This window comes from Sylvia atricapilla, chromosome 9, assembly GCF_009819655.1.
Source record: "Sylvia atricapilla isolate bSylAtr1 chromosome 9, bSylAtr1.pri, whole genome shotgun sequence".
NCBI lineage: Eukaryota > Metazoa > Chordata > Aves > Passeriformes > Sylviidae > Sylvia > Sylvia atricapilla.
The window spans coordinates 31,445,162-31,468,971 of NC_089148.1; the positions used below are offsets into that span (position 1 = coordinate 31,445,162).

General features: G+C 42.3%; 1 protein-coding gene across 1 annotated transcript in view; it reads left to right on the forward strand.

Annotated features, from left to right (window-relative positions):
• The window catches only part of LOC136364615 (cytosolic carboxypeptidase 6-like), a 118,119-nt gene that overhangs the window by 29,083 nt on the left and 65,226 nt on the right, over positions 1-23,810 (forward strand). The window contains exon 3 of the mRNA XM_066324564.1: positions 10,918-11,080. Within this exon, the coding sequence (XP_066180661.1) occupies positions 10,918-11,080 (163 nt within the window). The remainder of the gene's footprint in view (positions 1-10,917; positions 11,081-23,810) is intronic.

Sequence of the window (23,810 nt, forward strand, 5' to 3'; positions counted from 1 at the left end):
TGCAGATGTGGAATGACTTGCACTAATACTTTTTGTGGTGATGTTTTGTTCTGTTGCTTGTTTTTAGTTTGGATATCAAACACAGTGCAATAAAGGAAAACATTTTAACCTCTTTATATCTCCTGCTACCTTTCTTTGATCCACAAACTCCAGGTCTGCTGTTCTCATTTTCACAGCATCCCCCCCATCCAAGCTTTCTTAGGGAAGATGTTTTAGTTCCAGCAAACTTCCTCCATTCTACCTATAGCAGCCTCTCTGGGCCGTTATGATTTACCCTGCTGGATACCTCCCTCTGAAGGCAGTGGTGGTGCAAGTGCCTGAGGCACTAATATGAACAGTGAATGATCAAATGCCGTTAATCTCTTCTGAAATAACAAAAAAACAGCTTGTGTTGCATATGGCTGGACAAGGAAGAGGAAGCAGTAGAAAAGTTGCTTGGAATTTATCCTGAAGTAAATCCATACTCACTTGCATCACCACTTCCTAAGAGCCTCTCTGCTGTTTTGGTAAAAAAAGACTTGTCCCAGAAAGCCAAAAGCTGGCTGTGTTCAGGTAGGTTTTGTTAACATCATGCAAGCTTAACAGATCTACTCAGAAATCTCTTAAAACCTGAGCACAACAAATGATCCTTTGTTGTGAGCCTCCTTTTTTTTTTTTTTTTTTTTTTTTCTTCTGTGCTCTTGTACCAAGGCATATCCAGGAAGACAAATACAGCTATTATATACTTTAGCACCCCTCTGGGATGCATTTCTGCTTGCTGCTTCTTGGACGTGTTGCTCCATAAAATTATTTATTTATTTATTTATTTATTTATTCTGGAGGCTGGGGGAGCCAAGACAGGAAATGTGTTTCTGGTGGCACAGGGAGCAGACTCTAGAGTCTGTCCTTCTCCATGTTACAGACTTTGGTCTCACAAGGACTCTGCCTTTTGGAGAGACTCAGTGAAATGAAATTGCTCCATTATGTTGTGCTGCACCAGTTCACCCCTCCTTGTATAGGGAGGATTGAATTTGTATTGAAAAGAAAAGGAACTGGGGGGGGGGAGGAAGTGTTGGAACAAATGGATTTTCTTTCAGTACCTTCTTGCTTTGTTGTTTGTGCATATAGGAGCCGACAGCCCCTTCTCCATCCCCACACAGGTAGAAATTTAGAATGTACACAGAAGAAACAAGTTTTCATAGCAATTTTATGGTGTATTTTCACAGACATCATTACTCTTACCTAATGTCAGCACGCTGGAGTAGGTGACAGCCCCCCAGAGCAGCAGCAGTGAAAGGAGCTGCTGTAGATTCTCCTGCAAGCTGCCTCTCCTGCAGAGCACCACAGATTCCCTCAGATGGAATAAAGTGTGCTGTGAAGGAAGGACAGGAAGATAGTTAAAAACTGGACACCCATCCCCCTGGCAGGTTATCTTTTTGGGTATTACCTTTTTAACCACACGGTATTTTAACATATGCAGAATACAACTCAGGGAACTGTCCTGGAGCAGTGAGAGAGCCAAGAAGGAGTGTGGACAATAGGCTGCACTGGGTTGCTCTGGGAGCAGCATCCTGTCCCTCCTTAGGAAGGTTGTGAGCCCCTGATTTAGGCCTGCAAGTGAGGAGAATGTCTCTTTCCCACCGAGCAAACCACTTCTTCTGCAGACAATTCAAAGCAACTGGGTGCATGATGGCTGCATTTTCCTTTTTGCTTCTCGATGTCCTAGTTTTCTGTCATTTGTATAAATGATTATGAAAGCACTCCCAGGAGACCACGCTTATGCTCATAAAAGTATTGTAAAGAGAAGCATTGCAGGCTATTGCCAGAGGCTATTTTATTGTATATTTTGAGGAAACGTCTCGTTTTCTACTGACAAATGTAGAAAGTGAGAACTCCAGAGACTTGAATTATTTTCTAAACAGTGTGATTATTCTGTAGAGCTTAGACTAGGAAATGCCACCATTGGCATCTTTGCAGGGGGATGTGCTCTGAGAAGCAGAGGCAGCTATTAGTAAAAAAAAAACCAGGGGGAAAAGCAAACCTTCCCTTCATTATTAACCTGAAGCATTTTCAGATCCCCTATTTGTGTGTAGCACTGGTCACAGCTTGGGTTGGCTCTTAAAAGGGAGATATGTTCCAGAGTAACTCTGGTTAATGAATGACAGGACAATATCTGAGTAAATGACATCGTCACTTGTGGCTAAGTGAACTTCTGGTGATGGGGAGATGCAGACTCGCAGAAGGAGGAGCTGACAGGACCTGAGGAAGGATGTTTTGGGATACAGAAACGTGGAGGAGTGTGTGTTAAGGATAGTGGATCCAGTAACAAGGAACTGTGAGGTTTGCTTTCAGGATGGGGTGGAATCTATCTCCTCTTGTTTTCTGTCCAAGTAGGCTGTGATGGGCTGCCCAGCCCTGCAGGGAAACCCTTGTCTGGCTCTGTGAAGGTCTCAGGCCATCACCACCCTCCTTTGTTTGGCTGCAGAGGTTGTTTAAGGAGCTCTCTCTCAGAAGAGCTGCTGGTTTGATTTGGATTCCAGTCGTGTTAGCTGCTGTGCTACAGCAAACTCAATAAACAGTTTCAGAGCTGTAGCACCGGGGGAGGTGGGAGTTGGGAGCACAATCAGTTCGGGTGCACGTGGGGAAGGATTCTGGGGAATGTGAAACGCAGGCCAAATCCCTGCACTGGTGCTGCCAGTGTGACTGGTTCAAGGTGCAGACCTCCATCAGTGTTGGAGCTGTACAGCAGAGCACAGATATTAATGAGCAGTAAAAAGTGCAGCTATTGTACTTCTCACAGGTGAACAGCTGAAACCCTGAAGCATGAAAGCCAGTTATTTTCTAGCTGCAGAATTTCTTAAAAAAAAAAAAAAAGAAAAAAAGAAAAAAGAAAAAAAAAAAAAGAAAAAAGAACTAATTTGGTACTTCTGGTCTTGAGGCATAAACTGAGAGCTTATAAAGCTCTCTCCGTCCAACCTCTCTGCTAATGACCATGCAAATATGTGTTTTTATCAGGAAACTTAAGCAGGCATGACTGAAAGACACTTGGGAGGGGGGAAGATCTGGTATTCCTTCACTGTACATTAGAGGGATAATGAAGCCCCTCAGGGAGCAGATGTGTGTGTGGTGACAATCTACCTTTAAACTGTTATTTCTCTGAGGAGAATTGCACTTTAAAGCCTGAGAATGTGGTGCTAGGCAAGTAGTGCTCATGGTACTCCTACAACAGTGATGCTACCTCTAAGAAAGGGTGGTTGCTCTCTGCTTTCCACTGAGCAGGAGGAAGAAACATGGAGGAGAATGATTAAAAATCTCTTAGGACTTGAGCTATTTGGTCTTCAAATTTCAGTTTTAGGTATTCTCACATTCTGGGTGCAGGTCAAACTGTTCCAGGTCTCCTCTGCATGCCTTTCCTCAGTTTTCTGCAAATCAAACTCTAGATCAGAGAATATTACCCAGCTAAGCCCCAACTTTGCTCCCCATCTCAGTGTTTCCTACCAGGCACAGAAGTTATGAAACAAAATGCTGTCAACTGCAGAGCCTTCTGCGAGAATGAGTGAACCCTATTCACAGGAATATCAGTCCAATCTGCCTGTTCCTAAGGGATCTGGAAAAGCTTCAAACAATGGAATTCTTTTTTGAAATAATCCTGAACTTTTCTAAACCTCCTCTTCCCAGATTTCAGCAGTCACAATTGATTTTGAGATGAAATGAGTTTTCTTCCTGTGCATTGGAAACACAGCTAAGCTGCAAGGTGAGATGAATCGTGGGGTAATTTTGAGCTCTGTTCCCATTTCATCACACCTCTGCTCCCAGAATCCTTCGTCTTTGCCTGCTCCCTCCTTCAGATCAGCTGTCTGCTTTGGAGATTGATACTGACTGTAGCTTGTCAAATAAATTGGAAGAAGCCTGCCTGGTAGCAGGCTCCCAAATGCCACAATTTCCAAGTCTCCAGACCCAGTTGGCATGGAGCTGATGACAGTCTACCACAAAAAAACCAAACCAAAGAACCAGAAAACCCCAAACCACACCAACACATCTACCTTCCAGTCTATTAATAGAGTTAACAGAGCTGGTGAGAGGTGGGTGTGGTGAGAGAGTCAAGTTGGCTTTTGAAGTGAGAAGTTTGCTCAGTGCTTCCAGAGAAGTAAGGAGGTCAAGTTTTGCTTGTAAGACAGTTTGGTAGGGTCAAAGCAGTGACAGCTGGACATATCATGGCAGGAATCAGCTGTATCCACACAAGGAAAGCAAAATGCCAGTTGCACACATTCAAAGCTCCCTGTGCAGGGGCAAACAGAAGAGCCACGGTTTGTAATATTGCTATTTGCAACCTTCCGTAGCAAAGATTCCAAACCCAGTGCATTTCTGCGCCCTTTCTCAAACTTTTGCAGATTTCAATAAAGCATTCTAGAAAATGAGAGTGAGTGAGTTATGGCTGATACTGTAAAACTGCTCTCTGAGATGGATTTGACACTGTCTGGGCTCCAGTCCATTTCCCAATGGCAAGTCTATTCTTCCTTGATGACAAGCGTGCCATTCCTTTTTTCTAGAGCACTAACTTTTTTATTATCACTTTTTTTTTTTTTTTTTTTTTTTGCCATGCTGAGGCACTGAGTTCAGGGCTCACAGAGGTCAGACCTGCTTTGGAAAAAAAATCCTTCTCTTCATCTGTAAGAGCAGCATTAGCAGACAGTTCTGGTGATGTTGTAAATGAGTCCTGATTACACTTGGCCATTGCCGGTGTAGGTCATTGAAGAACATGAAACAACTTGTATGCATAATCCCAGTTTACCCCAGTAGGAAGTGTTTATTTCTTAAGTATCAAATGAGTAAAATGTGGGCAGTTTTACTGGGTTTGGAGTGAGGATTTTTTAGTAGTTACGCTCAGTTGTGAAACACATCTATGGAAATGGCATAGGCTGACCCAACTTATTTTTAATTATATATTGAAATATGAAACTATTCTTTAATTATGAATCTTCTTAGTGTTTTTGTCTCTGATTTTCTCCCGGAAAGATTTCTAACGGAATTTTCTGATTTTTGAGCATGCAGTTGTACCTGCTCTAAGGTTTTGTAGAAGACTTCCTGGACCTACATCACCTACATCATATATCAGCAACTTTAGAGAAGATCTCTTTATTCTGAGTTTCATGCAGATACTTCATTTGTGAGGAGAAGTGATCATCTGGGAATCATTCATGTGCACACTAGAGCTCAGCTTTTTGAAGATGTATGCAGTTTGCTGCTTCCTTCCACAGGCACATCCATAATCAGTTGTGTTGCAGGAGATGTGAACAGCTGGTGAAAATCTCTCTCTTGGATTTCGGGAACCTCCCTGGACCTTGCTATGCCAGAAATTCATCTTCTGCATTCTGTCAAAGCCTGTGACCAGATTTCTGCCTGGTTGGCATTTTTCTGAATGTTTTGTACTTTTTATTTTATTTTCTTGCTGGATAGTGGAAACACCTTAGGATTAGTCAGAAATGCTGTGCAGTCCATGCCCTGGAGCCTGGCAAGGTCTGACTTGCACTGTGGTCATACCTCGCTCCTTTTTTCTTAATGTGTTGTGCAATTTCAGAAGATGACAAAAAAATGTTTTGGAGGAGAAGGTCCCTTTGTCCTGCCATCAGTGAGAGGCAGAATGAAGCTCCCATGCATCACTGGCTGGACACAGCCTGCTTAACATTTCATCCCTCTTTGTTATCCCTTCTTCCACTCAAAAGTGGATCCGGTTTTACTGGTGTTTGCCTCCAAATTCTCCTTTTGTGCAACCCGAGGTTTTCTGATGCTGAAGCAAAAGACAAGCCCCCTCTGAGGTCACACAAACACTGAGGAGGCTGAAGCTCCCACCATGCAGGGCCACAGATTCCAAGCCCATCAGGGCTACAAAGGGAGGCCTGGGCCAAATTCAAACTCAGATGTGTGAGAAATCTCCCTCTTTGCCTTCTGGAGCCACTCTTGTGACTGATAGAGGCATGCAGAGGCAATCAGCACCCTGCCTAATTTGTGAGCATGGGCTGCCCAGGACATCCATTCCAGTCATTGTCAGTGGGAAGATGGAGCAGTGCTGAGGAGCCAAGAGTATCCCTCAGCCCTGGGGGAGCTGCCCAAGCTGCTGAGCTCACAAACTGCCTACCACCGGCCTGAATTCACTGAGGAGACACACTGTGGGGCAGTGTCCTTACCAGCCAAGGGACAGAGATTCTGGCACTTCAACAGGTCTGACCAAGGGCCAAGATGGGGTTTTTTTTCTGCTTTGAAATCACTCCAGAAAGAATTTACATGCTTTATTTTTTTTTTTCTTCTTTCTCGTTTTCTTCCATGCGTCCTCGTCTACTGCAATGTTTGAATAAGGACCAGTTGGTTCACAAATGTCTCTGTACTGCCTGGCTGTTTGCTGCCACTCCCACTGGGGAATCTGGCCACACAGTTTCACACCCAGCCCAGCATGGGGAGGAGGAATGAAGTCTGGTAGGGAGGCCTGGGGAAGCTGCCCACTAATCCCTGATGTGTAGAGAGGGTCAGCACACCTTGAGGCTCCCAAATGTGTCTGAAATTTGTTTTTCTGGTGTCTTCCCATCAGAAAGAAAGGGAATCCTTCACCCTTCCTTCTCTGCTTTTTTAACACTGGATTCCCTGGCAGCTTCAAATTCTGTGGATGGCTGTTTGTTCACTGAATTTTCCCACACCAGCTGGGAAGCAAAGTCCTTCTGTGAGCTTTAATGTATCTGTGTGTTTTAATAATGCATTGCTGTTGATTTTATACAAATATCACTATTTAAGAACTTCAAAGTCTTTGGTGCTCCCCCCACCCTCCAGACTGTACTTCTCTCTGCTGCTGTTGTTAACACTCGCATGGGTTTCAGCCTTGGAGAAATAAATATTTGTTTAGCTGTTCTCCTGCTGTGCCTGCTCAGTGCCTTTGTTTAATGATGACTTCAGTTTAGCTTTGCAAAGGGGTTTAGGGAAATAGATTCTCCCAGAAAAGCAAGAGACTCATTTGAAGACAACTTTCCCTGTGTTTGTGCCCTCCTCTTGTCACCTCCACCCTTTTTTCCCCAGATTAGGGTTTGATTAAATAAATGTGCATAGGCAAAACTTCAGGATCAGCTGTGGTGAGGAGTCAGAGTTTTGCCTGGGTTTTTTGGGGGGGGTTTTTTCTGACTCCTTTTATCTTGGCCTTAAAACAGTGGGTAGAATGTTAGACTCAGCAAGTACCGGCTGCTCTTTCTTGTCATTACCTCAATTTTCTTTAATCTGTAATTTTCTTTTTCTCGTATAAAATATGAAATCATACATTGGCTTATAACACTTGCTCTAGAGCCAGGCCCAAGATTCTGTTTCAAAACATGTATTTGTCATGTTCTACCCCAAACTTCTTGAGCCAAATGAGAAATTTTACCTTTTACTCAAAACACTATGTTGGTCTATGCCATCAAATTTTTTTCAAAGTGAGGACAATCATAACCTTCAAAATTTACATTAGTGCACCTAAATGAAGGGTCAGCTTTTTGTCCCAGGAAATTCAGTACCACTTGGCAAAGAAATGAACAGAGGATTTTATGAACGCTTTTGCCATTTTCAAATAATGGCAAATAAAACTGAAACTCTTCTAATTAACAAACACCCAAAAAACACACATTAAAAAAAGGAACACAGTGATATACACCCTCAAAACCCATCCAAAGCCTCAAGCCCCATGAAATAGCATTATAAAAATTCAAAATCTGGAAAGTTCTAAATTTTGATGGGGTTTTTTTTGTTTATTTGGGTTTTATTATCATTTCTATAACTGTCTTGATAATATTTAAACTACTTATGCGTCACTTTTGAAATACAACAAATATGATTTTGTCAATAACTAGATTCAACTTCCGCTAGAAAGCAAAAGTTCAGTGAAGTAACACATCAGACTCTCTCTTCATATATTTCCAGCTGACAAAGTTTTACCCTATTGCAGAATTTATTTTTTTTTTATTATGCTTCAGTGCATGACCTGGTACTTGTGTGGCTGAGTTTCATCTGATTACAATCACTCTGGCCCTCAAAGTCATCCCACTGCCTCTTTTTCTTTTTTTTTTTTTTTTTTTTTTTTTTTTTTTGTATGATATTCAGAACCTCCTCCATAATGATGATTCATTCCACAGTGTGTCATCAGCAAATTTTGTTGGCATGGTCCTCCTTTACCGTGCCAAGAACTGTGATGAAAATATTATGTAAGATTTATCTCAAGAATCATCTATTAAGAATTCTACTCATAACTTTCTTTTAGCCTGATTAATATAATGGGAAATAGGAAAAGGATTTCACGTGTAAACTGTATCCCAAACCCACGAACTGTACTCAGCAGATACTTGTACATTTTGTTTTTAAACATATTTGATGAGATTCCATAACTCACAAATGTTCCATATCAGTAACTGAGTCTCCTACTCACTGAAGTACTTCTATCCCTAATGTCTTCCCTGAGTCACCTCCTCCCACATTTTCCTTGTTTTTCCTGTGCCAAACACAGCCTCAGAATTAGCTTAGTCCCTTTGTGAGTGATGCCTCTGCACATAGAGCCCAATATCCTGTCCTGACATATTTTTTGTCCTGTCCCGACACATTTTTTGTCCTGTCCCTTTCAGTTGTTTCCATCAGTTGTTTCCATCAGCTGTTGGTGCTCTCATGCATTAAAAGTTCCACTAGAGGCATTTGTTTGAACATGAAGCACCATCCACTAAAGTTGATGTTCACCTGGCTCAGGAATCAATCCCCTGAGCATGATCATCTTCCTCTGTTTCTGAAATTTAACTGAGGACAAGCTTCCCTCAGATCCAGGATCTCAGTAGTCTTTTGAAGGTTTGTTTTGCAGGAAGCCAGAGAACGTTCCCTCTAATAGACCTCTTTAAGTATTTTACCCCATATATCAAATTAACAGTTAATTTTCCCAACATTTCTTATGAGTGCTTCACTCCCTCTCCCACAGGTATTCAGAATATCCTGCAGGCTTCAGCCATGTAATTTGGCAGAAATTATATATCTACATAGGAGAATGCACTCTGTGTAAAAATAATCACAAAGTTAAATATTATGTTACCAAAAAGACAAGAAATTGCATTTGGAAACACCTATATATAATGCTAATATTAAACCCAATTCCATTTTATTCTAATTAAGCTGGAAAACCTTCCTTTTTACTACATGAGAGAGATTTCAAGACATTCAGAATGTTAATAAACCCACAGGTATTTCTACCTTTTATGTCTCCTGGTATACAGTACTTATCAAGAATTGTTGCTCATTTTGGTATTAGACTGATTTTCTCAGTCTAGAGAAGTGCAACATTTTGAACCATTGCATCTCATTTCTTAAATACAAAGGAAAATTTACTTCTCTAGTTTTGGTAAGAGATGGATTTCATAAATATTCACATTGTGTTTGCTAGAAAAGGTAGCAGCCCTAAGGCTCTGTAGGAGGACACTGGACAGCACAAAAGATCGACCATGGGCACAATGATTGAACAATGAGCTGTGTTAAGGGTCCTTTGGGTTTCACTGGCATAACAAAATTCTTACAGAGGAAGATATTATGACATTTTATACAACAGATCCAAGTTAGATCATTTTCTTGTGGTTGCCGCTAGCTTGTGCTGAGCCCAGATTCGCTCAGTCTAATGGTTATGAGATTTCTGAACAGAGTCTGAAAATCAAAATGAAATCAGAATCCATTTTTCTGTCTAGTTGGTAGGAACAAGCTCTGAAACTTCAATCAACTTGAAGATGAGCTGCCCTTTAGTCTCCAGATGTCATGCCTTCAAAGGAGAGCTAAAACTCATTTATGGAAATACTTGAAGTCCTCCCTTCCACCCCTCAAATGAATAGTAATAAAGCTGTAAGGTCCTTTAAGCCAGATCTTCAGTAATAGCACAAAATACTGCCTTTTATACTGTGCTGCTAGTGCTGTAGAATAGTGAGGTAGATTTTTCCACCCAGAGAGCAACACCCCGTTAACATTTAAGTTAGTGAAGTGGAAATTTCTGTGACCTAATTTAAGAACCAGTCAAATGTCTTAGGTGAGAAAGTTTCACCAAAATGTAAATATCACTGTATTTCTGCTTTGATTAAGAGTCCAGGTGAAGGGGTTGGGGGGATGGTTGTGGTACAGGGGAATGCAATGGAGACAAAGGAATCCAGTATCCAGGTAATAGTAAAGCTTAACCCCTGAGCATGGGGCATCTGGAAGGCTCACTTCCAACTCACGCATGTGGCAGCCTTGCTTTGTGATAGCCCAGAGGGAAGAGGAAAAGCTGGTTATTAATGGTGAACTCAGGTGAATTTTCAAAGTCTGCGAGGCCTGTATTTATAGCCTGTGTGCCAGAACTCTGCTTCCCCTCCATGATCAAAAACTAGAGCAGTCTATACAGTGTAAATGAGATTTGGCAATGTGGGTGAAGCTGCTCTCTCTTTTAAGAGACTCCTTCACTTGCTCTGATGCCTTGGGAAGGCTGACCTGAAACAGAGACTGGACAAGCTAGAGAATGAAGTAGGTATTTACTGAAAGGCCTTTAGGGCACACCTTGGGCAGAACAAGAGCTTGACCAGGGCTACACCCAGGGTGGACTAAGAATGGTCCCAAAATGGATGACTGGTCACAAGGTCTCACACTTTTATAAGTTTTGGTCCATTTGCATATTGGGCTTTAATTGTCCAATTACAGCTTCAGGTTGTGAAGTCTCATCCTTCTTGTTTCTCTCTTTAGTGTTTATGCTTTTGGGCCTGAAAGTTGTACTCATTGTCCTTGGTCTTCAGCAGGAAAAGAATTTGTTCTGTCTACTTACTCTCTGAGAACTACAAGACTAGGCAACACAAAATCTGAAAAACAAGAAAGCTAAAACTTAAGGCATTGTATCCACTCCTGAACTCTCCTCATGTCCCTGTGTTCTTGCTCCTGCAGTCCAGTACATCGTTCAACAGGGATGCTGTGAAAGCTGGGACAGGCCGGCGCTTCCTTGGCGGGCTCTTAAATGACACATCCTACTGCTACACCCTGGAGGTCTCCTTCTACAGCTACATTTTGGGTGGAACTGCTGCCGCTGTGCCCTACACCGAGGAAGCCTGTATCCTTTTGAAATCCATCCTCTTGCAGCACACGTGAACCAGGCACTTAAGGTAAATACTTCTGTCTCCATAAGAGTTTGCCGAGATAGAAACACACACAAGTGGAAATGTGAGTCTGTTCCTGATGCTTTAATTTCCCTCATATTGATTCTCCATACTGTGGAAATTCAAGAAGAGAAAGACATTAGATCAAATAAGCCATTTCCCTCTTGTAGGAGATTGTCTCACACACTTGTTATAGAACCTAGTCCTGGAGAGTCTGTGATCCATTCCCTTCCACGGTCTTCCATTTCTTTCTTCATTTCTCTCCTTATTCCCTCATTAGCCCTGTGTTTGTGTTATTGTTTTAATAGCAAGTTGAGAGTGCTTCTTTGGTACTGAGTAAAATATCTTCCCTGCCTTTGAACTGCAGCCAAAAGGATCCATTAGGTTCTGCAGCTGCCTCGAGGACAAATCTTCAGTGCCAGTTGACAAAGAAATGGAAGTCAAATTGTGAAAACAAAACCATCAAAGTTGTTGGCATTTTTGAGTGCTCAGATAGAAGCAGTGTCTCATTCCTCAAAAACACATATCCATCTGGCTATCTCAATGTATCAGCAATTTGTAGAATTGGTCTGACTGGTCTTATGATCTGCTTTTATGTTTTTCTTTTTCTGTTTGTCACCATGCTCAATCAAACACCCAGGGCCCATACTTCAACGCTGGGTATGTTATTTCATTTTGTCGTTCTATCTTGGCAGCTTTAGAAATTTCCACAGATTTAGAAACACTGCAGAGGGAGAGAGATTAGCTGAGATTGCCTATTTACCTCTCTGCTGCATTTTGGAAGTTGGGGGTAGCAAAGGAGACATTTTAATATGAGACATAATTCTTCACCATCCATGTATATGGGCTCTCAGTGTGGGAATAAGAGCAAGAAACAGGGAGCACAGAAAGGAACTGTATGTCATTTGGGCTTCTCTGGTTTGACTTCTCCACTGAAAGTGAGATTTGGGGGAAGGAAGGAGATTAATATATTAAAGTGAACTGCCAGGCTCGAGTATTTGGAATAGAAGCTCATTTTTGCCCAGTATAAAGTCAACTGAAGGAAAAGCTCCTTGCAACACACACAAATGTAGTATATCTTGCCCCTGTGGAAAAAAAAAAATGTTGTTACTGTTACATTTAGGTACGTATTTTCTTAAGTTGGCATTTTGGTACTTCAAGAACCTGTGTCTTAATTTTACCTTTAATTTTCTTCCTCACTTTGAGTACATTGTGCTGAAAACTGCTTATTTCTCTTCCTTATTTATCAAGAACAGCTTTTACAGTGAGGAGAGGAAAGAGCCCCTATACACATGAGATCATGATTCTCTTGGACATGTTTTCCTTCATGACTGGTAGATCAGACTGGCTTAGTTTCCTTTTCTGTAAAGATTCCTGGTTTGTGCTTCACATTTCAGAGGTTTCACCTGTGGGGTCCAGCATTTCCATTTGCTTGGCTTGCCTTGCCTGCTGCAGGCAGAGATGCTCCATTCTCTGTTCATTCCATCAACAGCTAGGGCACAGAAAACAGGCTCCAGATCAGAGAACCTTCTTGGAGCTGGCATGGAGAAAACTCAAGCAGCAGCTTGGTTTCTGCAGTTAGGGTTTCACCCAGCTGAGTGGAAAAGGAGAGGGAAGCAGGTTTTGGTTGGCCTGCCAGACAGCAAGCAGGGGAGACTCTTTGCCCATGGAGTGTGCTCCACTGGCATTTTGCCCTGGAAGGTTTTATTATTTCCTTTTCAATGTAGGAATTTTATCCAGAGTACTGCCTAGGAGATCCTTTCTCACGTGTGCAGTTTTCTAGTTAGTGAAAGAAATGGAGCTGCTTGAAATAGTCTCTAGACTGGTCTGATCCAACACAGGACTAGCCACTGGATTTATGCACATCCTGTCGTGGCAGGGGAGGAAGTTTCACATCACTGAAGTGCCTATGACCAAAAGTAAAACAACTGCTGAACATTCCAATTTAGCCTGAACAGCCCTTCCAAGCTATTTGCAAGTCAGTGATTAATTAATGCTCGGATTTTTTAATGGACCTGAACCAAAGACACAGGCAGTCAGTTCATATTGGCCTCCAAGGACAGGGCTGTTTCTATTAACTATGTACACGCAGGCAGCAACTCAACCAAGTAAGTGAAAATACAGAGAGCCCAAGAACTGTGAATTGATAGTGCGAGTATTCTGGAAATCTTCCTTCAAAGATGTATTTCTTAGAACTTTGTTCGTTCCACTGTGATGTTATTTGGTTGTGTGAGTATTTTTTCCTTTCCTTTTCTTTCCTTTTCTTCTTTTCTTTTCTTTTTCTCTTTTTCCCCTTTTACTTTCCTTTCAATGGAAACAGGATCAGGGAGGCTAGGATCGTTCAAAGCTTCTACTGTTGGATTAAGTGCAGACTGAGATTCAGCCTCAAATTCAGGTCAACCATGACCTTGAAAAGAGACTACAAAGTGGATCACACATCCAGAGCTAGCCATACTGACTCCTTTTAGAGAACAAAACCAATTAGGATCTCCAGATTCTGCAAAATATTAATTTAACATTAAGGTTGTTCCTGTTGACAGGTAGGAAAACTGAACAAACTCTGAATAGACTTGGTGACAAGTAATGAAACCTGTCAGCTTCTTTTCTTTACAGCGCTTGTGACAAACAAGATCACAGTACTACTCCCTTTCATGCCATTATATAAGTGGATTAGGTTTGTTGGTGGGGTTTTTATCTCTTCATGTTCTCCAGGTATTACATGCTAACTCTGTGATCCATACAAACCTCTGTGTGACAGTAATAGATATATTTTACATTGAGTGAGGTTATCCATTTTTTTCAGATTTGTTTGACTGATTGAAACATACTTTGTAATTTTTGAGATAAGTGGATACCTTACATGCATGAAAATGGAAGACAGACCTTCAGTCTAAGTGTTTGAATTCTTACCATTAGTGTGACCATTAACTTTTTTCAGTAACAAAAGAAAGAAAAAAAGGATGGGAAGGTATCATAGAAGTGGAAATCAGTTTCAAATTACTCCCGTTAGTATGACTGAGTGTTCTAAATGAATTGGTTCAGAATTTAGAGGATGACACATGGAACATTCTAAAAACAAATTGGCTACTGAGTCTGAACTATTGAAATTAAATCCAGGAGGGAAGGATCTTTCTTCAGTCTGTGCAGGGGATGTATGTTTGGGGCACATATGGTGGGATAACATCATGCAGAGTGTAGAGTTTCTGGCCTTTTCTAACACAGAGAATTAACATGATTGCATCAATGTCTCAGGCCTCGATTGGCATGACATCATTAATGGTTACTGCTGGAGTTCCTCTTGTATTTTCATCCAGCAAACAAAGCACTTAGACATTCCTGCAGAGCTGTCTGTGTGCCTGCTAGGTCTGTGTCTAACAGATACATACCTGGAGTGTGGGAAACATTAGGGATATGTTCTGTAAGCTCTGCAGAAAACCCCACGATAACACGTGCTGCAGATAACAGTGAACGGACTCTGTTTCAAAGGCATAATAAGAGGATTGTAGGCTTGTCTGCTACTCGCCTGGAAGTGGACATAGAAATGTTTAAAACCCTTCTCACACATGCACACATTTGGTGGTAACTGATTAAAAAAGGCAGCACAACAACAGTTAGCTCAGCGCCAGGTGAAGGAGCTTTAAAATGAGCTGATATGCTTCCATTAAATTCCATGTTTTACTCGGCATTTACAGGGCTTATGACATGAGGCTTGTAAACTGCTCTGTAACACTCACTAGCAGCTCAGATGCTTAGCTGTCTCGATTCACACCAGCCTCAGAGCTGGGCAGGGAACAAGGGCTAAAAGAGGGGAGGTAGGATGAATCCCCAGCTGCAGGGCTGAACCCTGCTCTGTCAGTACACCCAGAATTGGTGTTTTGCAGTCTCCCACTACAGCAGTGAACAGCAGCCATCACAGCCTGACCTGAGAGCAGCCAGCAAAGGACTCTCACATCAACAGCTTTAAAGTCTATTTGGTTCATTTTTTTTTTTTGAGTGTTTGAACTGGATCCTTGCTACAAAGCAGGCAGCCCATAACAGAGAATAAAAGGTTTTACTCTTCCACAGCCCAGCCATGAGGCAGGAAGGCAGAGATGATGGAGACCTGGCAGGAACTGGTACAACCATAGCTGTAGGGGAGAATAATCATCAAGACAGGTGGGCATCACAATTGTCAGCATGTCCATAGTTTTTCTGGTGTATTTTTATCTTAATTGCAAGCTTCCTCCAGGTGGAGAAGGACCCCATCCAAAGATGCCCTGTTGAACTCTCTCTTGTTTGTGGGCAAAAAGATGTATTTATGTGGCTACAGCCACATAAATTGAATTGACTAGAATCTCTTCAGACACCTAATGGGAGCTCACATCCTGGACTCCCGACACAGAGACCACTGGGCTCATTCTTATTCTTAACTTCAAGCAAAGTATCTGCCTGCTGCTTGACTGGGGACTTGAGAAGTTAAATCCCCCAAGGAAACAGTCATTTGTTACATTCAGATTCCTTTTAAGGAGTACTTGGATCTCAGTAAATGCCTGTCCTGGGGAAAAGGAATCTGTATGCAAACTACAATTCCAGTAAAAGCATCTATAACTTTTAGAGCTTCATGTACCTGCCAGTCCCCTAGGGCAAATGTGCTTGGTTATTTTGGGCTTTTTTACATTTCTTTTTTTGGCAACTGCCTGTCCTGATCCTCCTATCTCTGTTAGTGATATCCTTAAGAGAAATCTCTGTTAGTGATATCCTTAAGAGAAGATCCTCATGAGACAGATTATGGCCCTTGCAGGTTCATTCCCAGCCAGTAAAGGCAACATTACTAGCAAAAGCCAATGAGGTATGAAAAGCTGTGCTGATAAAGCTGAGGGAGCTCTGCAGAGGTTATCCAGTGTGGCTTAGGTTTGAACTTCTCTTAGAGGTTCTTGCCAAGATGATTTCAAAGTAAATCAGGCACATATTCAGGGAAAGGCATCCAGAGATCTACTTCTTCTGCTAAGCCCCTAAAAACAGGCTCCCTTCTGTGTGTTGCAAAAGGTGCCATTAATCCTAATACTGCAGATTTTTCTAAGAGTGACCTCCTTGCACATCTTCTCTCCAGTACTTGGTTATTTCTTAGTACCACATTTAGGGCTCGTTTGGAGGAGAGGAAACAAATTCCTCTTTTCAGCTCCCTAGTCTGTGTGAAAGTGTCAAGGTTTACAGCCACAATTTCAAATGCTCTTAATATTACTGGAAGCATAGAGTTAAATTATAGAGTTGTAAAGTTACTTTATAGTGATAATGCTGTCAAGCATCAATATCTCTGCCCCAGGGCACCATGGAAACTCAGTTAATGATATAAGAAGCTGATATTTTTCAGAGTTGCAGCTGTTGGCTCATACCCAGAAGGAATCTGTGTGTTTGTTCATATTGGGTATATACAGTGGGACCTGCTCAAAGAAAATTAAGAAACAGTGAAAATCTGTTTAATGAAGTGCAGTGGAATGAAAGTACAAAGCAGTACATGGTATTACAGTATGCACACCTCTTTCTCTCAAAGGGCTCAATGCAGTGGACAATGCTGCACATAAATACTTTTGTAAGAGAGGCTGTTTGTGGGGGAGAATTTATATTTGGATGTAGATTTGTTTATCTAGTTGCCTACAGCCCTGACTGCATCAGTCCATGCAAACACTGTCTGGGAGTATCAGTAGAGAAATGGAAATTTAGGAAAGTGACTACAGTCAACTTCAGAATATGCATAAATTTTTGTAATGCATTTCTTAGGATCTGTATCTCAAAGTGCTTTGATAGCCTAAGATGAAAGATGTTATAAAAGTGGAAAGTATATTAGAAAGGTACCTTTTTTTTTTTTTTTTTTTTTTTTTTTTTTTTTTTCCCCCTTAATTGTAGAATTTCAGTCTTGGAAGACATCTTCAAAATTATTCCATTTAACCATATGATTGCAGTTACCTTTTCCTTCCTCTTGTGTATGCATATTTCTTCCCCAAGGATACCAAGGTACAGGAGAGAGAAGTGTGGGATGGCTGTGGGATGAGAATGTAAGCAGGATGCATATTCAGACTTACAGAAATGCCCTCAAGTCAGTTTCAGACATGAATACAGGAGTTTGCCTTCTTTGAAGAGCAGGAAGACTTGAGTAGCTGTGAGCCTGGACTAGGCAATTTGGACAGGTTGACTTGAGAACTGCCAATATTTACAACAGTATTCAGCAACTGGGACCTTGTGGACAGCTGGAGCAGGAGCATCTTAGAGAGAAATGTGCAAATACCATCTCTGCATCCCAGCAGCTGTCCTCAACTCAGTGCTGGCTCAGGATGTGCTCCTCAGCCTAGGAAGGGCTGTATCCAGTGCCATGGGAAGGCTGATCCTCATAAGCCCAGCTCTAAAACTGGTCACATCCTGTGCAGCCTTTGGAGTCTCTGTTGAGACACTGAATGCTACTGCTGCCAAACTGTCATTGAGGGTTTGCTGACTGAAAGCCTCATTGGTGCTTTCCACTCAAGCTCTCAATGGTTCTCGATCTGCAAGCACAAAACTCTCTAATTCAAAATGGTTTTAATGACAGTTTATTTTTAAATAAAAAACAAAATTTGCCACTTAATAATAAGCATCTTAATAATATGATAATATAATAATAAGCATAACATTTTTCTATTAGTATTTCTTTTGTACACAGGAAAAAATAACTTTGACCAAGCATAAGTTAAGCTTTTGCTGAAAGGTTGGAAGGTGAAGTTGATCACATGAATGATTGCAGGGTTGTGGATGATACAAAGAAGGGAAAGGTCTCTCCAGGCACTGCTGTCATCCTTTTGGAACTGGCTTTCCTGGATTTGAATGCCTCTGTTATGAACTTTCTTTTCCTTACACTTGTATTTTTCCTTTTTCTTAGAAGCAACTTAGACAAAACTAAGCATTTAGGACTGATATGAGGCTCTTGGGTACTCAGAACACCATACAAATGCTATTAGATCTGTAGTTAAAATAATTCTTTGGTAAATGTTAAATTCCTATTAGTAACACTTGCTAAACTTAAGTGCAAAGGAAAGGGCAAGGCTAATCTGAAAGGCAATGGAGAGCAGGGCTTAAAAGATATTAACAATTTGCTGGAAATGTCTAAGGGGAGTGGTTATTATAACTAAAGAGTAATGTCTGTGGGTTGGAGACTTAGCTTAGGAAAGGGCTTTAGACAGTGCTGGGCTTGGAAGCTTTCCCAAATGTCACTGGGATTGAAGAGGAAAAAAAGCCATTCAGAAGGAGGTGTTTTCCAAAAAGCAATAAACAGCCAAATTGCAGTGTCTCTGGGAGAGGTCTCTCCTTTTGTGCTGGCCTGTACAGGGTGGTGTTTGTGTGTCTCCATGTTTGTCTTTTCCCTCTTCTCTGTGTCTCTTCAGATCTGGCTGAGCCCTCTCCCCTGTGCCTGTTGTGTCTGGTTTTTTTATCATCTCGTTGGCATTCAGGTCATTAGCCCTACCCCAGGCCTTTCTGTCATCTCATGGGGCTTTTTCCAGGAGGTGTTTCACTAATCAGACACACCCAGTCTCGTGGTTTTTCACTTTTTACTGTCTTTCACCCAAACTACTCCTTCTTTCTCTCATATTTTGCTACTATCAGCTTTATCACTGTTGATTAAAGGGAATTCTAGGGTGGGAGCAGAAGCTCTTTTTAAACTACTATTTCTTTAGTCTCAAATACCAACGTTCTGAAAGAGGATCAGAGATGATTTTTAGGAAACTGCAAAAAACTAGTGTCTTTCTGTCGGTGTGTCTTTCTCAGCTGCTTGACCAATTGCAACTGAATTTGACAGTGATAAAGGTCTTAGAGATATTACATTCCTATGAGTTTCATGAAAAATAGCTGGCTGAATGAGCAGAGAGACCACAATTAATCTCTCCAGAAGGGACAGCTGAATGTCTATTGTTAGAAACCAGAGGACAGTAGGCATGAAAGTCACAGGAAACAGATCCAAAATCTCCTTTCCTTTCTGAGCATGCCCCTGGTGAGTCGAGACTTTACTTTCCTCTTCTCTCTACACTTTAACCCCTAACATCTGTGAATACCCTAATAGAGGATATCTTGTGGCATTCTAGAAAGCAGATTGCACCTTCCCCATCAAACCTCTGCTGAAAGACTGTCAGAAACCTGTCAGGTTTCAGTTCACAGGTGATGAGAACACCCATCCAAGCCAAGGCCAGTACAGGCCCACCCCAAGCCAGCTGTGTTTCTTGTCACCTAGAGGTGAAACTTCGCCCACAGTTCAGAAAAACAAAGCCTGGACACATCTCAGGAAGAAACTAGAGATAACCTGCAGCTTTGATTTAGTGTTCAGAAGCCTTTGTGTTTTGATAAGAGCAAGGGTGGGTCTGATTCTCTCATGTCTCATCTCTTAAGAAGAGAACAGCCAAATCAGCTCAGATCAAAACCAGTCCCCTGTAGTGTCTTGTCTCTGACAGAGGTCAAAATAAGGTACCTGAGAAGAATTTAATAACAGAACAAGCATGTAACTGTTTTCCCTGAATATTCTTTGGCTCCCAGCAATTAGTGGATTTGGGATCTCAGAGCCAGTTATTAGAATCATGTAATCATTTAGGTTGGAATAGACCTTTAAGATAATCATCAAGTCCAGCCAGTAACCCAGCACTGCTAAACCATGTCTCCAGGTGCCACATCCACATGTCCTTTAGCTCTTTTCAGGAATAGTGAATTCATCACTTCCTTAAATATGCTGTTGAAGTGGAATGCAGCTGGTTCAATCAAGATAGGGAATGGAAATGGCTCAGAGGCTCCAATTGTCTTCTTGGTGTCCTTCTGGAAGAGAGGCAGCTGGATTGCCAACACTCTATGTGGAATCAGGATTGAATGATGCTGCCTGCCCAAGGGGAGAGGGTTTACAGTACTTCAGTCCCATTTTTCCTCTTTTCAAGCCTTTTGATCATTGTGTTTTTGTGAATTTCTTCAGGGTCTGCTGAGTGGCTGGTTCTGTTGTCAGAACAGAGCTTCAGGCTCTTTCTCTCTTCCTGTGCAGCAGTGATACCTCCACTTGAAAGATGCCCATGACTGTGCCTGTTAGCACTCTCACAATCTCATATTCTTGCTGTAATACTGTGAAGATTTGAGACTGGGCTATTCCTGGGCCAACAGGGTTATCATCCTGGTGTTCCTTCTTCCTTATTTATTTAATGATTCTACTTTGCACCACATCCCTCATGTTTCTGCCAAGCAGATTTTGTTGCATTGACTTTCTTTCCAAAGCCTGCCCAGAAGGACAGCTTTCCTTCAGCCAGGACACAGAAAGGGTCTGTGTCTCTAGAACCATCAATATTTTTCTTGAGATGATAAATGAGCTGCCAATAAACCGAGGCAGCTGCCAGATCTATCTGAGAAACAGACCTTCAGACCCAATTTATCCGTGCTTGGTTTATTCATGTGTCTGAAAACTTTTGGGATGCAAACAGAGGGCTAACCACTCTGAGGCAGCCACTTAGAATTAGATGGTATAGATTGATGCAGTGGGAGTTTATTGGCTGGTTCAGATACATTAGCTATTACTTTGTGGATGCCTATCTCAAACAAGAAAATGGCTTCATATTTGTCATAGGGAACATCACAGAAAAGGAACAAAGCTTTTGAAACAAGACCTAAATTTTCATACTTGCTGTATCATTCAGTTTGTTTTTCTTCATCTCCTCTGGCCTTTCTTGCCTTTAATTCAGGGTTTTGCATAATCTGTGAAATTTTGTTGTCAGGAGTTTTCTAAGGAGATGAGGCATGGCTGATTACGTTGTGCCTGGAGGGATGGGAGCAGTTTTTGTGCTTCAATGAGTAAGGCTTATAGGGAGAGCAGTCTGGTTTTCAACCAGATGACACAACTGGGAAAAGCAGGCAGCCTGTGTGTTTAGGATGCTTTCCTGTTTTATATACATGCACCCCAAACTTCTGACCTTTTTTTTTTTTTTTTGCTTTCTACCAACAAGAGCTCTCAGCAGTATTAGGTTTGGGCAAGTTCAATGAGAACAGGCAGCAGAGCAAAGGAAAGGGACTCAAGAAATGCTTCTGCTGAGAGCAAGGCTGGGGGGAGTGTAAATGTTACTGCACTCCAGAGGGTTTGTTTGGGGAAGTGACCACAAAAAGCTCCAGCAAGGAGAGAATTTCAGCGGGCGCATGATCCATATTGCTGGAGAACCCCAACTTAGGGACCTGTGTGATGCAGGAACCGCAGCTCTTTGCTCGCGAGGGGACTTGAGGAAGCCCCGAGGCAGGAAAAGCAGCGAGGAGAGCACTCGGAACCAGCTCTGCGAGCAGCAGCCCGATGCCTGCTGGCGCATCCCCGTGCCCGTGTCGCAGGCGCGGCTGGCCCTGCCGGAGCGGCGCCGCGCATCTCCCGCTTGCTGGAGCTCAAGTGCCCTCTTCTGGCACCGACCGTGCCGTCTCTCCGGGGCAGCCGGCTGACAGCAGGGCACGCTTTCCTGATGGTTGCTAAAATCAGGAACAAAGCAGGTTTTTTCTCCCTTTGCTTCCCCTCTGTGTCCGGGCTGCCCTGGCGGCAGTAGCGGTTGGAGGATATGGAGCATCCCTGTTGTAGCAGCCTGGCCAGGTCCAAGCTTTCCTGTGACAGGGCTGTGAGGAGACTCTGTTTGCATCTGAGCTGATTAAATAAAGATACTTTCATTCTCTTTTGCCTTTTTTCCCCCCTGCCTTATCTGTTATAAATCTGTAACTATCTTGATTTACACCAGCTGAGATTGGGGTGGCCTGTTTCTGCTCATGTTCTCTTCTCTCTGTTGTATAAATCTTCTCTTGGCTATTCCTGACTTGTTGATGTCAATAGTTTTCACTGTGAATCCCAGTGGGGTCTAGATTTGACCTCTATCGATTACCAAGAGGTAGCTGGTCATGAAATGAGGGAAGAGGGGAATGTGCAGCAGCTGTCAGAGGAATCCCCATCCTGGCTGGAAAAGGAAAGTTTGGATGCACTTCCTAATGTCAGTTCAAGGTTAGCAGTACACAGCACAGCAACTGCATCTGTCTGCAGAGGCACTTAAAATCAGCCTTAAGAAAAAGGAGTTTCCTGCACTGCTTTATCACATCAGTTACCATAAGAGGCCTTTGCATGTGCTTTGGATTTTTCTCTATGTTTAAGGAACATTTCAAGCCGTAATTGATTATAGCTGAATTTGTGTTACAAAGTAGGGAACAGCAGGTCAGGACATTTATGCTATGAGACAAGACTGAGTCTGATTCCCATTTTGATGCTTTACAGCAGAAGGGTAGTGGTTTTTTCCCCTGGTTACAAGCAGTGTCTCAGTTATGGAGTGCAACGCTGTATTAATAATTCTGTACTTATTGTAAGCCCTCTGAATGCAAATCCCTCGCACGCTAGCTGGATTGGCATAAACCACTTTGGGAAGCACACACACAATTTATACTGCCCTCCACTGCTTTTATGAGGAGTAAAAGGAGCTGGAGTCAAGATTGCCACGTTTTGCAAAGTGCTGAGCTGAAAGTGAAAATCCAGCTTCTCCCTTCAAGGTGAAAAGGACACAGGAGATCCTGGTGGTTTTGGTCTGCCTGAGGATCTTCTTGCAGTGATCTCTGCTCTGTTACATGCACTTTTAAACTGTCATATGCTGGCGTTGTCTTTTCCTGGTCATTTCACTGTTAGTTTAGTAAGGTTTCAGAGCTGAGGCTCGGGAAATGTGATTGCTAATAATGTGATTTTATTTAAATGTTATGCCTGTGTTTCATCTCGCTTTACTTCTCAGCGCTGCGTGGTGGATGGAACTTAGGCAGAGAGGGTCTGTGGCTGCAGATAAGTGCAGCACCCTTGCAATGCTGTCAACCAAGCCCAGGAGTGCAGGGATAGGGCAAGACCGTGTGCCAAGAAATGAGATGAGACAAGTTAAGTGTTTCCAGCCAATACAAGCTGAGATATTAAAGCAGTTAACATAAACTACATAACTGAAGAACATAGACAATACTCAAAATTTATCTGATGACATTCAAAGTAATTACCTGAAATATGACATAAGGATAAAGTGAATATAGTCATCTTCTAACATTTCACTTTAAGGCTACTGCTCTGCATAGGCAAATTTATATGCGTGAGTGTACGCATGCATTAGATATGCACATATAGCAGGACATTTTTTCTTAAGTACATTCTCAAGATTCATGAAGGAAATGAATGATGACAGCAGGAGGAACTTGTGGGCCTCTCTTTGTGCGGGGAAGCTCCAAGCCACCATTGCAGTGAACAAAGATGCCCCTGTATCAGGACTCTGCAGACAGAGCTGCAACTGGAGCAGCCCAGAGTAATGGTGCAGAGAAGCTGGTGCAATAACAAGGCAAAGCAAAGCAGAGCCTAACAGGATGACAGCACGAGGCACCAAAAATAGGTGCCTTTTGTATGACTATAATAGCACCACCTGCTTTCAGAACGTTAGTAATCCTGTAAATGTGTCCATTCCAGTGAATATCCTTGAGGGAGTTGACACAGAAATCCATAGAAACGAGGCACTGAATCTGAGCAGAGAAAAGGGAGAAGAGCAGGGATGCTGAAAGGAGCTGCTGGTGGGGGAAAGGAGCAGCCTGGGATTGCGTGTGTGGGTGTGCACGGGGTAGCAGAGAAGTTTGCATGCTCTTGAAGGGAAGAATTTGTTTCCTCCTCATCAAAACCCCAGCCCCTGCTGC